A 17,628-nucleotide genomic window follows, 5' to 3' on the forward strand; every position below is an offset into this window, starting at 1 on the left:
GGACACCAAAAAAAGGTTTTAAAATAGAAAAAGTGAAAATTCATGGTGTAGGTCCTTTAACTATTGAAAAATAGCAGATCTACAAGCTCGCAGCGCGGCACTCGGTGCCGCGCTGTGAGCTTGTATATTGAAAAATGGTGACAATTTGTGCAAGTCTTTGAATATTTCAAATCCTTCTAAGGTTTTTTGAAATGTCACACTCTGTCAGTGGTGCTCAAACCTTTTCATGTGAAGGACCCCCAAAATGATATATATTTGGCCACGGACCCCCATCTCAAAATATTTAGTTCCAGGGACCCCCCAGAAGTAAAGTTTGAGTTACAAAATGTTACTTTTCAAAAATAGCAGATCTATACGCCCGCAGTGCGGCACTCAGTGCCGCGCTGTGAGCTTGTATATCTGCTATTTTTCAATAGCTAAAGTATAAAATAATTAAGGCCCCTCCACCTTGGGCCCTAGTAACTCAGCCCCCCCCCCCCCCCCCCCCCTTGTGACGCCCCTGTGTGTGTGTGTGTGTGTGTGTGTGTGTGTGTGTGTGTGTGTGTGTGTGTGTGTGTGTGTGTGTGTGTGTGTGTGTGTGTGTGTGTGTGTGTGTGTGTGTGTGTGTGTGTGTGTGTGTGTGTGTGTGTGTGTGTGTTGCCAGTGCATGCGTGTGTGGGCGGTGATTACATGTGCCTCTATGTGCACACGAGGGCTCACCGCCCAGGTTGCTTGCGTGCATGCAAAGTGCCGACAACACTTGGCAGTTCCTTTAACTCGTGGGTGCCCTCTCCCTCTCCACTCCTCTCTCCCTCTCATCCCCTGTTTTTTCCCCGTCTCATCATGAGTCTCTTGGGCCTTTAACCCTGGTGGTAATAGCAGGGCCACTGAGATAGCTCGTCACTGTCGGGCAGAAAACCTCATATCTCCCAAGTTTCAAATGTGCAAGTTTTTACGTAAATGAAAGCCCCGCCTCATCATATGAGACTGTTTCACAAAACTCACAACAGTGACGATATATTTATATACCGGTATCGTCCCTGTCGGGCAGAAACCTCTTACCGGTATCTCCAAGTTTCAAATGTGTGTGTTTTTGGTCAATTAAAGCCCTACCTCATCATACAAGCTGTAGTATTGCACGATAGTAGTGAAAATAGCTGATCTACATCATATAGCTCGGCTATTTTCACTATTTTAAATCTTAAATTTTCTAAATGGTAAACACAAAACGACCAGTTTTGGACATACAAGCGGTTTCCACCCGACAACGACGATATATATATATTTTAAAAATAGCCTACATATATATCGTATAAAAACGGGTTTGGACACACAAGGTTTCCACCCGACGAAAGCGATATATTTAAAGTGGAAAAATGTGTGGGAGTCGCTACCAAAAGGTTATGAATAAGTCCGTCCTGACTATCGGCACTACTTTGGAGGATATCTCTCTCCTCACGCTCACACTCCATGACAGCTAATTGAAGCTTCCCCTTGGGCTGAGTGCTAGACGGACATGTTAATCGAGGATTGTGTCCTGGTTTCACCATGTAGCCCGACAGTGGCTTAGCCTTACCCTGCTCCTGTCACAATCAAAGTACCATTTTACAGGGAGGGAGGGAGGGTGTTCGGGGGTAACAGACAGACGTCGTTGGCAGAACAGAGAATGGACAAAAATATCCCAAATCTACATTTCTGTGTATAGCAGCGCAGGAGGCACTGAGAATGCTGCCACGGTACTACGGGGCGATCAATAGTAACCCTCCCCCCACAGTGCCTACCCATCTACCTGTCAAGTCAGACCTGGGGACTGTCAGAGAGTAGCGGTGTCCATTTTAATACCTGTGGATTAATTCCTCCCTGCTTTCATTGGATTAAATCAGTCCAAGCTACTGCATGGAGGTAATGAGATTACTGCGTCGCTGGCTGGGATTACTGACCGAAGCAGGCGGTACACATGAATAGCACCGGTCAGGGAGGTTGCATTGTTTATGTAGGGATCCCGCTGGGAATTGCTTTGCGCACCGTCTACATTTGTATAAGCCATTTTCTTCCTTCATAAGGGAAAGAGGATTAGTTTTCATCATAAACATGTAATGAAACTCGCCAACAGGATTATTTGATCCTTTTTACTTGTATTGCATTTCATTAGACTCATGTCTAATGAGGCCCCTTAACATGCAGTAGCTGCATCCAGTGACTGTGCATATGGAGAAGAATAATGTTGTATTATTAGCTGCATCAGATCAGTGCAGCTTGGCTCAGTCCCCTGCAATACAGACGTCGTCTCAGCAAATTCAATTCAACCCCCTCCCTAAGAGCCATTCAGTGGGCCACTGGGCCAAATCCACTGGGATTCAGCAAAACTAGATCCCTCTCTCGTGGAAAGAGCAGTAGCCTCATTTTAGTTCAATTACCAATAGCGGGTTCATGATCATAATACTTTTTTGTATTTTTATTTTTCAACAATATTCTAAAATAGCAGCTCACAATGTGTTTTTTTTATGAGCTTGTGGATTCTTGCACAACACTGTTGTACAACAAAGTAGGGTTTAAATAAATAAAACGTTAATCAGACTAATCATCGATTTAGTCGATTAAGTGGCAGCTCTCCACTCTCCAGATTATTCCACTGATGGCTTATTTGATCAATTTAATATACAGTAAGTCATCGATTATGAATCGCTAGAAATAAGTTGTAGCCCAGAAAGAAAGAAAGACAAAATGAACAATTAACGAAAGGCGTAAAAAGTAGGGAAACATTTAGAAGAAAAATGTTTAATAAAGAAAGAAGGAAAAGGTCTAACGTTGCATGCTGAAAGAGAACATGTGGTCGGGCCCCTCAGTGAGACGTCTCAAGCAGCCCTGGGTGGAGGGGTGCGGACATGATCCAGTTGTTAGCGGACATGCTAAAGGAATGCGCTTGGATTACAGCAAATGCCTTCTTCTTGATTTATTAGCCGTGCTCCCAAGCCCCTTATCTTAAATCATTGTGTCCAGCAGCGATACGTTTTCATTTAATTTGGTGTCCGGGTTCCCCAACTCCCCACCCATGGAGACGAGGATTCGTCATTATCATCATCATCATCATCATCATCTTTCATACTTTGTAAATGAGGAAACTTATCTGGGCTGGCCCCGCACAATTTCCTGAAAGTTTTCTGGAAATTTGCCAAGCTCACCCTATCCACCCCCCAACCCTCCCCCCTCCCTTCCACCTCCCTGTCTAAATTTACACTCTCAAAAACTGACACACATTCATTTCTTTCTCGATAGTGCCGTGATGGGGCCTTTGCGCGGCCCTGGGCCGTTGGCAAACTTTTCCACAATAGCTATTGTTGTTGTATTGTTGTTTTCACCTTTGTGGCTATTGCGGATCATTGCTTATGAGCAGGCCTGTAGCAATGGAGGGGTATTTTAGGATGCCGAGGAGAAGTGCCACAGGGAGAGAGAGAGAGAGATACTGAACAGAAGCAGGCGTTTTTCATGGGCACCTAAACGCTGGCGCTGAAAGCACAGGTTGTCTGTCAGCCGCCATGACAGGCGTGGCCCCGCAGCAGAGAACCCCTGTGTGTTGAGTAAAGAGGTACAGGTGTGTGACTGTGTGTGTGTGTGTGTGTGTGGGGGGGGGGGGTTCAGGACAGGAAAAGGGTAAAAGGGAGATGCAGTAGGGAGAGAGAGGGTTATCTTCAGCTCGGTGTCAAAACGGGCAGTCGGCTGAGGCAGCGGTTCTCAAACTTTTTACATTTCAAGGTCTCCCCTTAACTCTGACAGTGTACAAATGGAACCATGTTGGTTCCATTTCCATTCCATGTATACTGTCAGAGTTACAGACCTGTAACTGTGAAGTGAGACCCCCTCTAGGAACCCAGAGTCTCTTTGAGAACCGCTGAGCTACTGTACAGTATGCACACTTTAATGTCACCTTCGTTCGTTCATGTATGCACATGGTTGTTCGCACAATGCATGCAGCCCGTCCAGGTGGTAAGCCAGGTCATCTCCACCGGTCAATAGAGCCTTATCATTTGCCACAGATAGTGGCCAGCTCGCCACGGCCATATATGATATGCCAGCAGCTCACACTGCTGGAGCCTCACTTCCCCACTGCGGCCTGTAGCAATAGCATACATGGTGGTGCTGATAGCTTGCAGGGTGCGTGGAGACTGTCGGGGGGTCAACTCTTGCCATCAGCCAGGCACCATTATCCAATAGGAGGCAACAGATACGGTCGCTACGGCGCCTGGTGCGTCGACTGCCTGTTCTGTTCTTCTGCGTTCCCACCCGGAAGACCGGAGCTGTCCTCTGCTGACCATCCTCCCAACGCAGTCTCACTGTCTCTGTGTCTCTCTCTGTTTCTCTGTCTGTTTCTCTCTCTCTGTCTATCTCTGAGACTCGTCTCGGCTGCGGTTTGCAGCGGCAGGACACAATCCGAGCAGAGCCACAGCGCCACTTCACATTCCCTGCATGCTCGACAGTCGGCCTAATGGGGGAAATCAAAGTGCTCAAATGCGATTAGATTCAGTACACACATTGCATTATAATCATACTTCCTTTTATTGATATAGCTTATCCCTTTGAAATTCCCCAGACAAAATGCTCCCGTCTCTCGCCGCAGTCGGGAGACGCAAGAGACTGATTGGGTATCAGAATAGTTTTGCTTATCAGCGTAACTTCATCGATAGAAAAACTCCCCCATATTTGACTTTTTGTGAGATGTAATTACGGTGCCACTCAACACCGGTGTGGTGTTGTGTAAGGCATGACAAATGTCCTCGTAGTTTCTCCTCGCAGTGGCTCATGTTAAATGTAAGGACTGTGCTTGTTTTTCTCTCCCTTCCCCTGAAATGTATTGTTTTTTGCCCGAGGCGTTGCATGAGTTACAGCACACCTGCTTTATCAGCGCGTGGGTAGCAGGAGGGGGAAACAGCGGCAAAATGAATGTTCAGCCACCAATGCTACACATGCAGGCTTTGTGTTGTTCCAGTGAAATTCAATCAGCCGTGCCACAAAAATCTCCCAGGCAAAAAAAATAACTGCCGACCAGGAGGATATTACTGTAATTATTGTCTTATACTCGCCACAGACCAGAAAGGCCTCGAATAAGCCATAGTACGTGGGAAGGCAAACATGCTTGTTGCTCAAAGCTCTCGTAGCCATTTTGACCCATGAGCGTATGTGATTTTTAGAGTCCTAGAGCTATTAATGAGGCCTAAGACTTAAATATAGTACACATTCTATACACATTTTAATGTGTATGTTCTATACAGAAGGCACTGCCATGCAGTTCCATGAACACACATAATGGGTACTGGCGGCCCCAGCCGAATTTGAACCCCTGCAACTTAAGGGGATTCGACGAGGTTTATCTCTCCCCATCATTTCACAGCCAAGCCTAAATCTTCCTCTACCCTTTTTACCTCTCCTCACAGCTCCACCGTTCTCAGAGGCGACCATGGCCCCGCAGCCCCTGAGAACAACAACCACCAGCGGGACAACCACGGTGCGCCGGGGCAACTTCAACACCACCACCACAACAGGGCCCCGGGACGGAGGCAGGGGAGGGCCCAGGCCTCCGCCCGCGGTGCCGCAGACGACTGCCCCTCCGTCCCTGGAGTCCTTCCCGCTACCGGAGCGCTTCTGCGAGGCTGCAGAGAGGAGGGACATCTTGTGGCCCCAGACCCAGCGGGGCATCCTGGTAGAGCGGCCCTGCCCCAAGGGAACCCGAGGTAAAAACAAGAGGCTCTCCTCTCCTCTCCTATCCTCTCACCTCCACTGCTGTTTTCAATTCCACCCCAATTATCCAGGGAGAGTCATTCTGTTTTATCGGATACATGTGATGTTGTTGCATATAACAATCTTTTTTTCTTCTTCCTCTCTTGTTTTCTTTCCTGTTGTTACCACTTTAAGCCGTTGTTTTTTTTTTACTTGTGTGTGTGGTGCCGTGAGACAAAATGAGCTGATCTGCAAGCTCTCAGGGAGGGCATTGTTCATGGGTTTCATTTGTAGTCCTAAGCGGCCATGTTGAGGACCAACACAGGTGTTTCAATTTGTCTGATTGGCATAGAACTAATGTTCTAAGCCAATCAGAACACCTGTGTTGGTCCTCAACATGGCTGGTGTAGGACTACAAATGAAAAGGAAAGAATAACACACATCCTCCGTTGTTTGTTGCTGAGCTGAAACTTCCAAAGCAGTATGACTAAGAACAAAGAAGGTAGCTCGCAACTCACTTTTGGTAGCTCCAATATTTATTTGTGACTTGCTTGCTTGTCACAAATAAATATTGGAGCTACCAAAAGTGAGTTGCGAGCTACCTTCTCTGTTCTTAGGACTACAAATGAAACCCATGAATAAATCTACAATCTCAGAGAGTGTCACTTACAGTAGGCCTAATAGGTCAGCTCTTTTCTCTATATTCCAAAAGTAAAAAAGAAATACATGCTAATACATATTTGTTGCTTACAGTATAATGACATGACTGAAATGGGTTGAAAGAGGCTAGAAAGAGTCCACGGGTGAGTGCGGAGTACAGGGAAAAATTATTGAAGATTTCAGTGAAGAATTTACTGTGTCATTCCAGGTCAAAGACATGATTTAGCAATCAGTGACAGTCGTGTTTGCAGAGAGGCAGGCTCAGCTGTTTCTATGGGAGGCTGCTTGGAGATGTGTGCATCCCTCATTTGACTGTGTGAAATCGTGTTTTCGCTCAGGGTTCGTCAGACATGCGGCTAATTGGAACGGAAGAAAATTGTTGCTATGACTTCATTTCTTTGGTAATCACGTGCGATGAGCTGTTGGAATAGAGTAGGGAAACTCCTTGCCACAGGTGTGAAGAAGGGAAATGATGTGACTCTGCATGCTTTGAGGTGGCGTCGCATATTCCCTGTCTTAGTTGTGGCATTGTTGATGATAATGACGCACCACACAGTCAGACCACAGCAAGGTTCAAATGGTTAGCTCTTGTCAAGTATGGTACAGTAGGTCTGTCAGCAAATGCACGCAATTGCATACATGCATGCACAGTGCACAGTGCACAGTGCACACTCAGTTCTCTGATGTGTTTTGTAATGCTTCGTGAGTACACCTGTCTTTATAGTAATAATAACAATAATAATAATAACTCGAATTTATATAGTGCCTTTCAAAAACCCAAAGACACTTTACAATTAAAAAAAATATATATACAAATAAACAAACTATTTGCCAAAAGCCTGAGTAAACAAGTGTCTTGAAGTGTCTTGACTTGATTGTTTTCGCTGACAGGTACAGCCTCCTATTTATGTGTCCTTTCCACCGGGACCTGGCATCCAAAGGGCCCTGATCTCAGCAACTGCACGTCCCACTGGGTCAACCAAGTCGCCCAGAAGGTTTGTAGCAGTTTTCTCCACCTGCCTCCCTGCTGTTAGTCGTCTGAGAGGGCTTTATCTCCTGGAAACGTAGCATTCGGTGTCGTACCAACCTTGTAGATAAAGCTGGAGATGAAGGGAGATATCGCAGAGCTGTCTAGAGCCTCTGGCTGTGCTTATTGTAAAATATAGACGGCCTTACTATAACATTTTCTCATCTGCCACCCTGTCAACTTAATGCTGTAAATAAAGAAGATAATAAAGCTCCGACTCTGCAAGGTCTTATTTGGCTGTAACTCTGTCAATATCTTAATCCAGTTTAGGGCTGGAACTATTGATTATTTCATTAGCAATTATTCTATCGACTATATTTTTAATTCATTTAATTATCAAGAAGTCCATAAAAACTATATTTCAATGACTCAATTAACAATTTAAGTGCTTGTTTATACTTCATTGCACAACAGTGTTTAAAGTGTTTAAAAAAAATGAAAAGATGTTTTAAAACTTTTCGCCTATAATAACACGCCCAAAATAGGCATAGATTATTCATAGATTATTATCGATTATCAATAAACGATCAAATCAATTAGGGGGATTAACCTTTGCACCCCTACCCCAGTTATGGTTTGAGCACACGTTTACACCTCTCCTCTCACTTGCTTTGCAGATTCGCAGTGGTGAGAACGCTGCCAACCTGGCCAATGAGCTGGCCAAGCACACCAAAGGCCCCATCTTCGCCGGGGACGTCAGCTCGTCTGTGCGTCTCATGGAACAGCTGGTGGACATCCTGGATGCACAGCTGCAGGAACTCCGGCCCAGCGAGAAGGACTCTGCCGGACGCAGCTTCAACAAGGTATACAAGTCTCGCTGTCTCTCCCGATCTTTTGCTCTCTCTGTTACCCTGAAATGAACCCCCGTCCCCCCTCCCCTCCCGCAGAAGGTCTTCCTCTTTATCATCTTGCTGCACCTTATTAAGATGAATTCTACTGGCATTTTTCTAACTGATTTGCTCCCGGTCGGCCGCTGCATCATCTAGTCGAGGTTATTGGGGCTTGAGGTGTTTTCAGATGTGTTCACGCTTTTAAGTGAGCCGAGCACAAAGGGGAATATACCTAACAAGTCTGCTACATTATTGAATGTTCTTGTGTTTTTTTTCTGGCGTGAAGTCTGCCCTTGTCTCCTTTTCTTCTCAAAGTCGAGGAAGAGAGGGGTGGGGGGAAAGCCACAAGAAGGACAGAAGCAAAAACAGAAAGGCCAATTACTTTTATTTCAGACTCTGACATGGAGCAAGAGATCTGCATTCGTGGCAGTATTTGTACATTTTGAGGTAATTGCCATAATTTGCCCCTGCCAAGGTTAATAGTCCTGTGATGTGTCAAGACGGCAGCGTGGAGAGGAAAATGCAGCATGTCAGTGAAACAGAGTCAGCGTGCTTTTTGTTCCTCTACCTCAAGGTAGGAGCTCTCCAGCACCACTGGAGGCGTCCGGAGCGACAGTGATTGGCGCGGTCGAGCCAGCCAGTCAGTCAAAACACGACCCTAGAAAAAGCTTTATGCTCAAGCTTGTGAATTTTGCTAATTGTATGTCTCCACTTGTTTCATCTTTTCTTTCCCCTTTTTTTTCTAATGAAAAGCTTCAAAAACGAGAAAGGACATGCAGGGCATACATGAAGGTATTGGAGCTACGCTTCTGAACTGTTCCACCGTGCTTGCTGCCCCACCCACCTTCATACCCTCTGCTCTACTGTATCTGCCCCCTCCTGCCCAAAGCTCAGCAGCATGCACCCTCTGCTCTGTCTCGGATCCTGTGCTGTCCTTTCTTTATCTGTTTTTTTTTTCCTTTCTTGAGTAATGGCCTTCTACGCAGCCACAGTTGTACCCGAAGTGCTTTCTAAGTCGAAGAGAAGTCATCCGCAATTACAGATGTGGCTTCCTTTCATGAAAGTATATGTGTCTTGGTTTTGTTTATTTCCCCTCTCTTTGTGGTTACAGCGGTGGTTTTATTTGTTTTTGTTAGTCTTTTTTCCCCCCATCTTGTTTTTCTCCAATTTCATGTTTTTATATTGTTTGTTCAAGACTGTACAAAAACAACATTTTTACATTGAGCTCATTATTCATTTACTCTGTGCTTTGCTGTTCTAAGACCATGTTGTTGTTGTTGTTGTAGGTGCTGGGGATCTGCCATACATATAAAACATACTAAACCAAAAAACCCTTACTTCTCAATACTGCAGCAAAGGGTCTCAGTCCACTTCCCTTTTGATTTAGTGTAACCGGCGTCTCCAAGGACCGCTGCCTGACCTTTCGCCACATGTGAAATCAAACCCACAGCGCTTGCTTTTCACGAGGACACCGGTTTTCATTTATGTTTAATAAATCAAGAGTCATAAATCTCTAGTTCTACCTGGTTAATAGGGTGAGTCGGGTCAAGCCGTTGGTTCTCTCTCTCATCTGGTCCTTCCTCCTCTAATGCTTCCTACTCAGGGCCGGTCTTGCAAGGATTTGGGCCGTATATCCCTCAGCCATTAGGGAGATCTGTGTCCTTCCACCTGCCACCAATGTCACCCCCCCACCATCACCATCCTGATAGCTCCACTGGGAGGGTATTAAAACGGATCAGCTAATTAGCCCATAGACGGCCGTGTGCTCATAAAAGATGAGAAAAGAAAGAGCAAAAAAAAAAAGAAGTTTCTCAATTCCCATCCCCCCAAAATGTCACATCATCTGTGTTTTGTATTGTTTTGTTTGCAGAGTCATCTGCATACGGCGCTGCTAATGTGTTTGTGTGGGTCTCTGGTGGAAGGTGGTGTTTGGTTGGAGCAGGGGTGGGGTGTGAGGGGGGTGCGTGGGGGTAGGGGGGTGGGGAGGCGGGTCGATGCAGATGACAGTATTTATGTGACTAATGACAGTATGAGAGGGGGGAGCCGGAACGAATGGCGATCGTTGAGTCAGCGGTATCTGACATCCGCCAAATTTGATGCAACTACGCATTAGCGTTAGACCACCCCCTGCCCTCCATCCCTCTCCACCACCCTCCACCGCCCGCCACTTCCCCCGCTGCCGTCCCCCTGACATTGATTACTCTATTAGACACATTGATTTGATTATATCCTGAGGAAATACCAGCGATGTCTGGGCCCTGTCCCCCCGTCTTATCCACTCGCTGCTGGGGAGCCGGCAAACTTGGGCTCGGAAGAGAAAAATGTCTGCATGAAGCGAGGAGACCAGAGGAGATCACATTCGATAGATTTTCCCTTGCTCTCCTAAATGGGATTGGAAACATTTAGACCCTCCTGTCTGGTCGTTCTCTGGGCCCGTTAGCAGCGCGGCCCCTCCAGTTAAAGAGATTGTCCTGTAACTGGAAACTCTCAGTGTCAATACCCCCTGACCCCCAAATGTCTGCACTGATGACGTGTCCTTGAGCAAGACACTGAATCCCTCCCAACTCCAGGGCCGCTGACCTCCCTGTGGAGGAGATGGAAGGGAAGACGTTCAATCTTGGTCCTCGCTATTGAGCATCAAAATAAAGGCTAACATTATGTACGTACAGTATAGCCATTGGCATTTCAACAGTGTGCTTGTTTAGCATGCAAAAAGTCAGTGCAGTCATTTTACCTCCCTGTGCCCTGCCGTCATACACCAGCAGACCATATCCATGAATCTTCTCATGTGCTTCGTCACAGTGACAGATCTCGATAAACATTTGTTTTGTTTCTTAGGGGGCCAAGCATGAAGTGCATATTCGGCACCCTATTGTATCCATTAGTTTTGTTATTATTAATCGACCGCTAAGTGCACCGTCCTTGTGCTTTGTAGAATGGAAGACGGTAATGTGGCAAATGGCGCTGAGATTAATCTTGGCCAAAGGGGAATGCTATAACAACACACAAACTTTGAACAGGCAAAATCTCTTGCCTGTTTCACCTACAAGCCATGAAATCATCTGCCATTTTTTATTTGATGTAAGATCGCTACTCGTAGGATCTTTCTAGGATTTTCTATGAGGATCTGCATGACATTTCTTACACATAATCTATGGAACAATATCTAAACTCACTATTAGGGATAGGACGATATGAACATTTCATATCACGATTATTGTGACAAAAGAAATCTCGATTTACGATATCGCGATAATCAAAATACATTATCCTTGGGCCGAACTTTTGCCAAAAAATAGCAAATCTACAAGCTCACAACGCGTTGCGTTAGCTTGTAGATAGTCTATTTTTTGGCAAAGACATTTGATAGAGAGTGAAAAAAAAGACTATCAAGTACGTATATTATAAGTACATTTTACCAATTCTAGAGGGTTTAAGTGGTACCGGATATGCAGCTCAGCAAAAGGTGAATTGAACCCAGTGACGGAGGACGATATCACGATAAATGAAATCTCCACGATACGATTATCGTGAGTGTTTTTATCACGATATATGATAATATCGCTTAACGTCCCATCCCTACTCGCTATTGTAGTTTTATTAATATTATTATTCGCCGTTAACTGCATGTCCAACCAGTCACCTTCTATGAAACTTAGCAAACTGGGGATCATATCGTCTCAAAATATATCTAACTCCGACTGGCAAAAGGGAGGACTCTATAGCAATCGATTGAATATGCAATTTTGAACACGCATACTGTTTCTCATGCCGTTTGTCTTCCAGTCATAATATGTTTGACACATATGCCTCTCCTCACGAGGAGCGAATGTGACTCGAGGACCCATAAGCTCCAAGATTTTCCTCCATTTTGAATTTCATGAAAAATAAATTCCCGCCCCTGGGCGCAGGGATTTAAAACCTTCTGAGCACAATGTATGGAACAATATCTAAATTCCCAGCATTAAGAAAGGTTTTTGTACATTCAAACTTGAAGCCTCCATGAGCCAATGAGTATTGTTCACAAAAAGGCAAATAGCTCACAAATGCTTTCACTTTAACATCACAAGACTTTGTATGCTTATCAGCAGACATAAGCACAGGCTGGCCGATTGACCGCATGCTGACGCTATGGCGTGTTGCGCTCACTGCTTGGCCCCCCCTCCCCCGGTATTAATGCTTGCAGCTATGTTCTTTTCGTTTTTAATTTATTTTTTGCTACATTTATAAACGTTTTCAAAATCACTCATATATTTCTTTTGTTTCCTTTGCGGTGGAACCAGGCCATTGTGGACACGGTGGATAACCTCCTGCGACCAGAAGCTTTGAAGTCGTGGCGGGACATGAACAGCACCGAGCAGACTCACGCTGCCACCATGTTACTGGATACCTTGGAGGAAGGGGCCTTTGTCCTCGCTGACAACCTCATGGAGCCTGCCATTGTCAAGGTTCCTGCCGACAACATCAGTGAGTGAACGGAGCATGAAATGCAGCAAAATGAATGACAAGCAGCGGTGCAACTGTGCCCGTTTGTGCCGCGGCGAGAATTAATTGAGAGCGGAGCCCCTCGGAAGGCAAAACGAGGCCACTTGCACGAGAAAGGAACTTTGTTTTCGTAATGTGTGTGTGTTCAACCTCAGGGGAATGCGGGGAGGGGGAAAAAAATAAAGGATATTAGGTTTAACGAGTCTCTCACTGACACAGTGATGAATCTACGACAATTAAAGAGACTGGATTCTGTGATTGCGAGTGCTTAGTTTATAAATGCGTGTGTCTGGACCTTGTAACTCTATACATTAATGTGAACATTAGCCCGCTGTGGAGGCTTATAAAAAGTACAAACGTTGTTTATCCACTGCCTCATTCCCCCGCTTTTTAGTTTTTATTTTTTTATTTTCTCCCTGGCTCAGTGTGGATGTGACTTTTTCATTTCCCAGGCCTGATTTAAACAAAATGTCAAGTTTTTATCTTGCAAATCCAACCAAGTGTCGTTTTTTGGTGGAGAGGAGAAAGGATCACCTCGGCACTGACATTTTAGTTCAAATAGCTCAGTTTTTGCCTCCATTCACCTTTTTAAATTGCAGCCGCGTGTCTGTACGCAACAGCAGATGTGAGTTAGGAATGTAAAGTGAGAAGGTCCTGGAATAAACAGACTCTTTTATTTTCATGTCATGACCTTTTGCCCAAGTCAAACATGCTGTAAAAGCTGTCATCTCTCTCTCTCTCTCTCTCTCTCTCTCTCTCTCTCTCTCTCTCTCTCTCTCCCTTTCTCTCTCTCTCTTGCACCATCTCTCTACCTCTATCTACATCTCCCCTCATCACACCATCACCACTGGACCAAACCAACTTGGGGACATCCAGTTCTGGACGTGTACGTGCTGAGCACAGACGGGCAGGTGCAGGACTTCAAGTTTCCGCAAGCCGGCCGAAGTGGCATCTCCATCCAGCTGTCGGCCAACACCGTCAAACTCAACAGTCGGAACGGTAAGCCCTTTTAAACACACCATGGAAGAGAGGAAGGAAGGAAGGAGGGAGGGAAAGAAAGGAGGGAGAAAAGCAATAATGAAAGAAATAACAAGGGAAAAAATAAAATAAAAAATAAATCCATAACTTCTCATTCAATAAAGAGTTTCCTGTGTGGCCGCGGTGGTGAAAGAGTGTGGAGGGTTGTCTTCTTTCATTTCTGTTCCCCTTCCTCTGTGTCTATGAAAAGGTGAACAGCCTGTCAAACAGGCCTGTCAATGCTGCCTGTCAAAGCCGACAATGCGGTGTGATTACTCCCCGCCACTGTTAGTTAGGGAGCACCTCAAAGGATTTGATCTCTGAAACCCTGAGCTCTGATATTGGCAGAAAAATGACAGGTCCCACTTAAAAGTGTTCGCTCGCTCTCTCTCTCTCTCTCGCTCTCTGTAATACTCGCTCTCTCTGCTCCCCTACTTACTGTCAATATCTCTATCTCTCTAGCCGTTGAGTCTTTTCTTGTATTTTCACACCTTTTCGGGCAGCTATGATAAATCCTTTACACCACTGAGTATTGATTAGTTCAGTTGCGTGTTTAGGCTCATCTGCTGTGGTTCAGGCTCGTCTGGTGGTCCAAAGTGGTTTCCACATGCTGCGCTCGTCCTGATGTGCCCTGGCTGGGATTTTGTGACAACATATTATTATTGCAATACAACTATACGAAATGTCATCTTAAAAAAATGACTTACATTTTTACCACTTTTTTATCACAAAAAATAAATACCGGTAAATGTCTTCAACAGGGGGTCCAGGACCCCTAGGGGGTCCCCAGAGTTACTACAGGGGGTCCGCCAAATCTTTGTGATAGGATAATTATTTTAAATGAACAACTTTAACCCTCACATCCCTATTCTGAGGAGAACTTTAGACAAAAATAGTAGATCTACAAGCTCTCAACGCCTCATGCCGCGAGGCGTTGAGAGCTTGTAGAGCGGCTATTTTTGGCAAATAGGTTTGGTGTAGAGGTTAAAAAACGATTTAAGTGGTTAAATGTCTGAAAAAAACACATTAACACGCAACCAGCATATCTGACAGTGCTGTCAAACAAGTCTATGAAAATCTGCAACACAATTTTATACAATGTGTAGAGGGGGTCCCTGCTTCATCTCTCTCTCAACTAAGGGGTCCTTGGCCTGAAAACGTTGAAGACCCCTGGCTTACACAATTACAGAATGTAGAATATTTGTTATTTTTGCCTGTTATCTCTCCTATGGTACCATGTCAATACAGCATAGAACTGTGGACAAAATCGTATCCAACGATAAAATAATTATTCCAAGTTTTGGGTCTGAGAGGCTGAATCTCATCAAACGGTGCTCCGCTCAAATGCAGAATAAATAACAAACCTTGACATTAAATGAAAAAGGGTGGAAAACCACCGGCTTAAAGCATCTCATGCCCGTCCTCATCCCTCTCTCTCTCCCTCTCAAGGTGTCGCCAAGCTGGTCTTTGTGCTCTACAAGAACCTGGGTCAGTTCCTGGGCACGGAGAACGCCACCATCAAGATGGCCAACGAGGCCTACGGGCGCAACGTGTCGGTCGCCGTCAACTCTGACATCATCGCCGCCTCCATCAACAAGGAGTCCAGCCGCGTGTTCATCAACGACCCGGTGGTTTTCACCCTGGAGCACATCGACGTGAGTGCCCCTCCCCCCACCACCACCACCCCGCTCCCCCGTCCAAAACTAATGGAGAGGTCATATTAAAAATCACCAGGAGAGCACAGCCGAAGTAGACGGAGACCATTTGAATTGTAAATGTCTGGCTAGGTCAGGCAGCAGTTTATTTAAGTCATTGAACATCAAATTAAAGGAGTCTTTAGAACCTAAGTGAATTCTTAATGAAAACTAATTCTTTAATCAACATTGGGATATAAATGATACCCATTTTCTTTTATAGAAGGGGGGGAAATTAACTCCTAGATTAGCGGTACAATCTAGGATGAAATTACTGGAGCACCAATTATCTTCCGTCTTTTAAAGTTGTCACGTGAGTTCCCAGAGGGCCGTGCGTGACTCCATTCTTTACCAGAGAAACTGTGCAATTTCCAGCGATGTGCCGTCAAACAATTACCGCCTCTACGTTATTAAGGCCCTCGTATACCCCGACGATGCCTCGCTTGATTTGGCAAGCATGTGCCAAATGAGATACAACATATGAATTGCTTTATAAGAGCTCTGAACGGGGGGAAAAAGGGAAAGAAACACTCATCCATGTCAGTGCGGGGCGAATACTTTGTGTTAGCAGGGGGTAAATGGCCTTGGTGTTCTGCATGTACTTCAATTTCAGGCAGTCAATTATTTGGACACTTAACCATATCTCTTGTTATCTGCAGATGGAGCACTACTTCAACTCCAATTGCTCCTTCTGGAATTACTCCGAGAGGAGTATGATGGGTTACTGGTCGACGCAGGGCTGCAAGCTCCTGGACTCCAATAAGACGCACACCTCCTGCTCGTGTAGCCACCTCACCAACTTTGCCATCCTCATGGCGCACCGGGAAATCTCAGTACGTTGCTTTCAGGAAATCATGTTTACCGTTCACTGTCTTATTTAAATGCATCTTCACTGCAAGGCTTTTCTCTGGCTGTAGCTTATCCCACTGCTTCTCAAGGAATACCAGAAGAGTCGCTGGAAAGAAACTCGCCTGGGCTGATGGTTTATGCCTTTTGATTGATTGATTGAGGTATTTAGTAGAATGTTTGGATAGAAAAAGGTACAGTTTCATGACAGTACAGTTCACTGATGTCAACTAAAAGGAAACTCGGGTAATGCGAGGCGTATTTGTTATTTTCCATTGAGATCCTTAATATCCTTATATACCTCTGTAAACTATGCCTAAACGGTTAAACCTAACCCTATTCCTAATCTTAACCTCAGAAAGATATGTGTAATCCTAAAGTTATTTCTAACCTTATTTCTCAGTAAAACAAATACAAGAATAAAAATCTCTGCGAGTTTCTTTCCGGCGACTCTACCGGTTACCTTCTCAAGGGGTCCCCACGGGGGTCCTTGAGGGGGTTCCAGGAGGTCCTCACCCAAATGATTTTGTTGAGAACCAAATGGACCAAATAGATTCTCAGAGTAAAATCAACTCTTGAGTAGACTGGGGCCCCAGAGATGAAAGTTGTATCAAATGCAGGTCTGTGGCCTAAGGCTTATCAGACTGGGGTCTTGGAAATACATTTTAAAAAGTTTGTGAATCACTGTCTTATTCCACTCAAAGGGCATGTGTGTCTAACTTGCAAGGTTTCAAATATTGTAAAATAAGGTTCAGCAGTCCCAGCAGTGCACCACTGGTGGACTAGTGTTGCCGTGTTGTCAGCGTTTCCAAGTCCATCGTATGAAACTGCTTCCAGTGTTTCCATATCTACTAGTGTGCTAAAGTGTGAAGACTTGAAGGGCTCACATTAAACTCCTTCTCAACAAGTCAATATACTCTAGGTCTCTGAGGTCCCCCAATTTCATGTCTTTGAATTTGTTGGCTGAAAACACCACCATCATATTATGCATTCTGGCATGCCTCTGTTTCAGTTAGTTTCTGGACAGGCTGTTTCTGTGCCTGTAGCTTTAATTTAATACAAATGAGCTGCTGCTCTGCACACTCCCACTGGTTGCCTCTAAAAGCTCCTCATCTTCCCCTGGAGCAGTGGTGGAAAGTAGTTACGGTTACGGACATTTACTCAAGTACTTGCACAATTATGTACAACTTTGAGTTACTTTACTTTACTTGGCTACTTCTTAAAACGTACAGGCCTTTTACTTGTAACAGAGTATTTGTATATTGTGGTATTGCTTTCCTGCCCACTTGACATAGGAAGGGGAGACCAGACTCCCCTTTTGTTGAATCACATGTTTTCTGACCTAGACAGCCAACAAACAGACTGGGTTGTGTCATTT

General features: G+C 45.0%; 1 protein-coding gene across 1 annotated transcript in view; it reads left to right on the forward strand.

Moving 5' to 3' along the window:
* Window positions 1-17,628, forward strand: part of adgrl2a (adhesion G protein-coupled receptor L2a) — a gene marked incomplete at both ends in the record, with an annotated part of 126,368 nt that overhangs the window by 84,359 nt on the left and 24,381 nt on the right. The window contains 8 exons of the mRNA XM_080728596.1: window positions 5,409-5,705; window positions 7,243-7,346; window positions 7,996-8,181; window positions 8,962-9,000; window positions 12,492-12,675; window positions 13,570-13,692; window positions 15,160-15,365; window positions 16,064-16,237. Coding sequence (XP_080584722.1) covers window positions 5,409-5,705; window positions 7,243-7,346; window positions 7,996-8,181; window positions 8,962-9,000; window positions 12,492-12,675; window positions 13,570-13,692; window positions 15,160-15,365; window positions 16,064-16,237 — 1,313 coding nt within the window. The remainder of the gene's footprint in view (window positions 1-5,408; window positions 5,706-7,242; window positions 7,347-7,995; window positions 8,182-8,961; window positions 9,001-12,491; window positions 12,676-13,569; window positions 13,693-15,159; window positions 15,366-16,063; window positions 16,238-17,628) is intronic.

This window comes from Nannobrachium achirus (assembly GCF_963921795.1).
Source record: "Nannobrachium achirus genome assembly, chromosome: 1".
NCBI lineage: Eukaryota > Metazoa > Chordata > Actinopteri > Myctophiformes > Myctophidae > Nannobrachium > Nannobrachium achirus.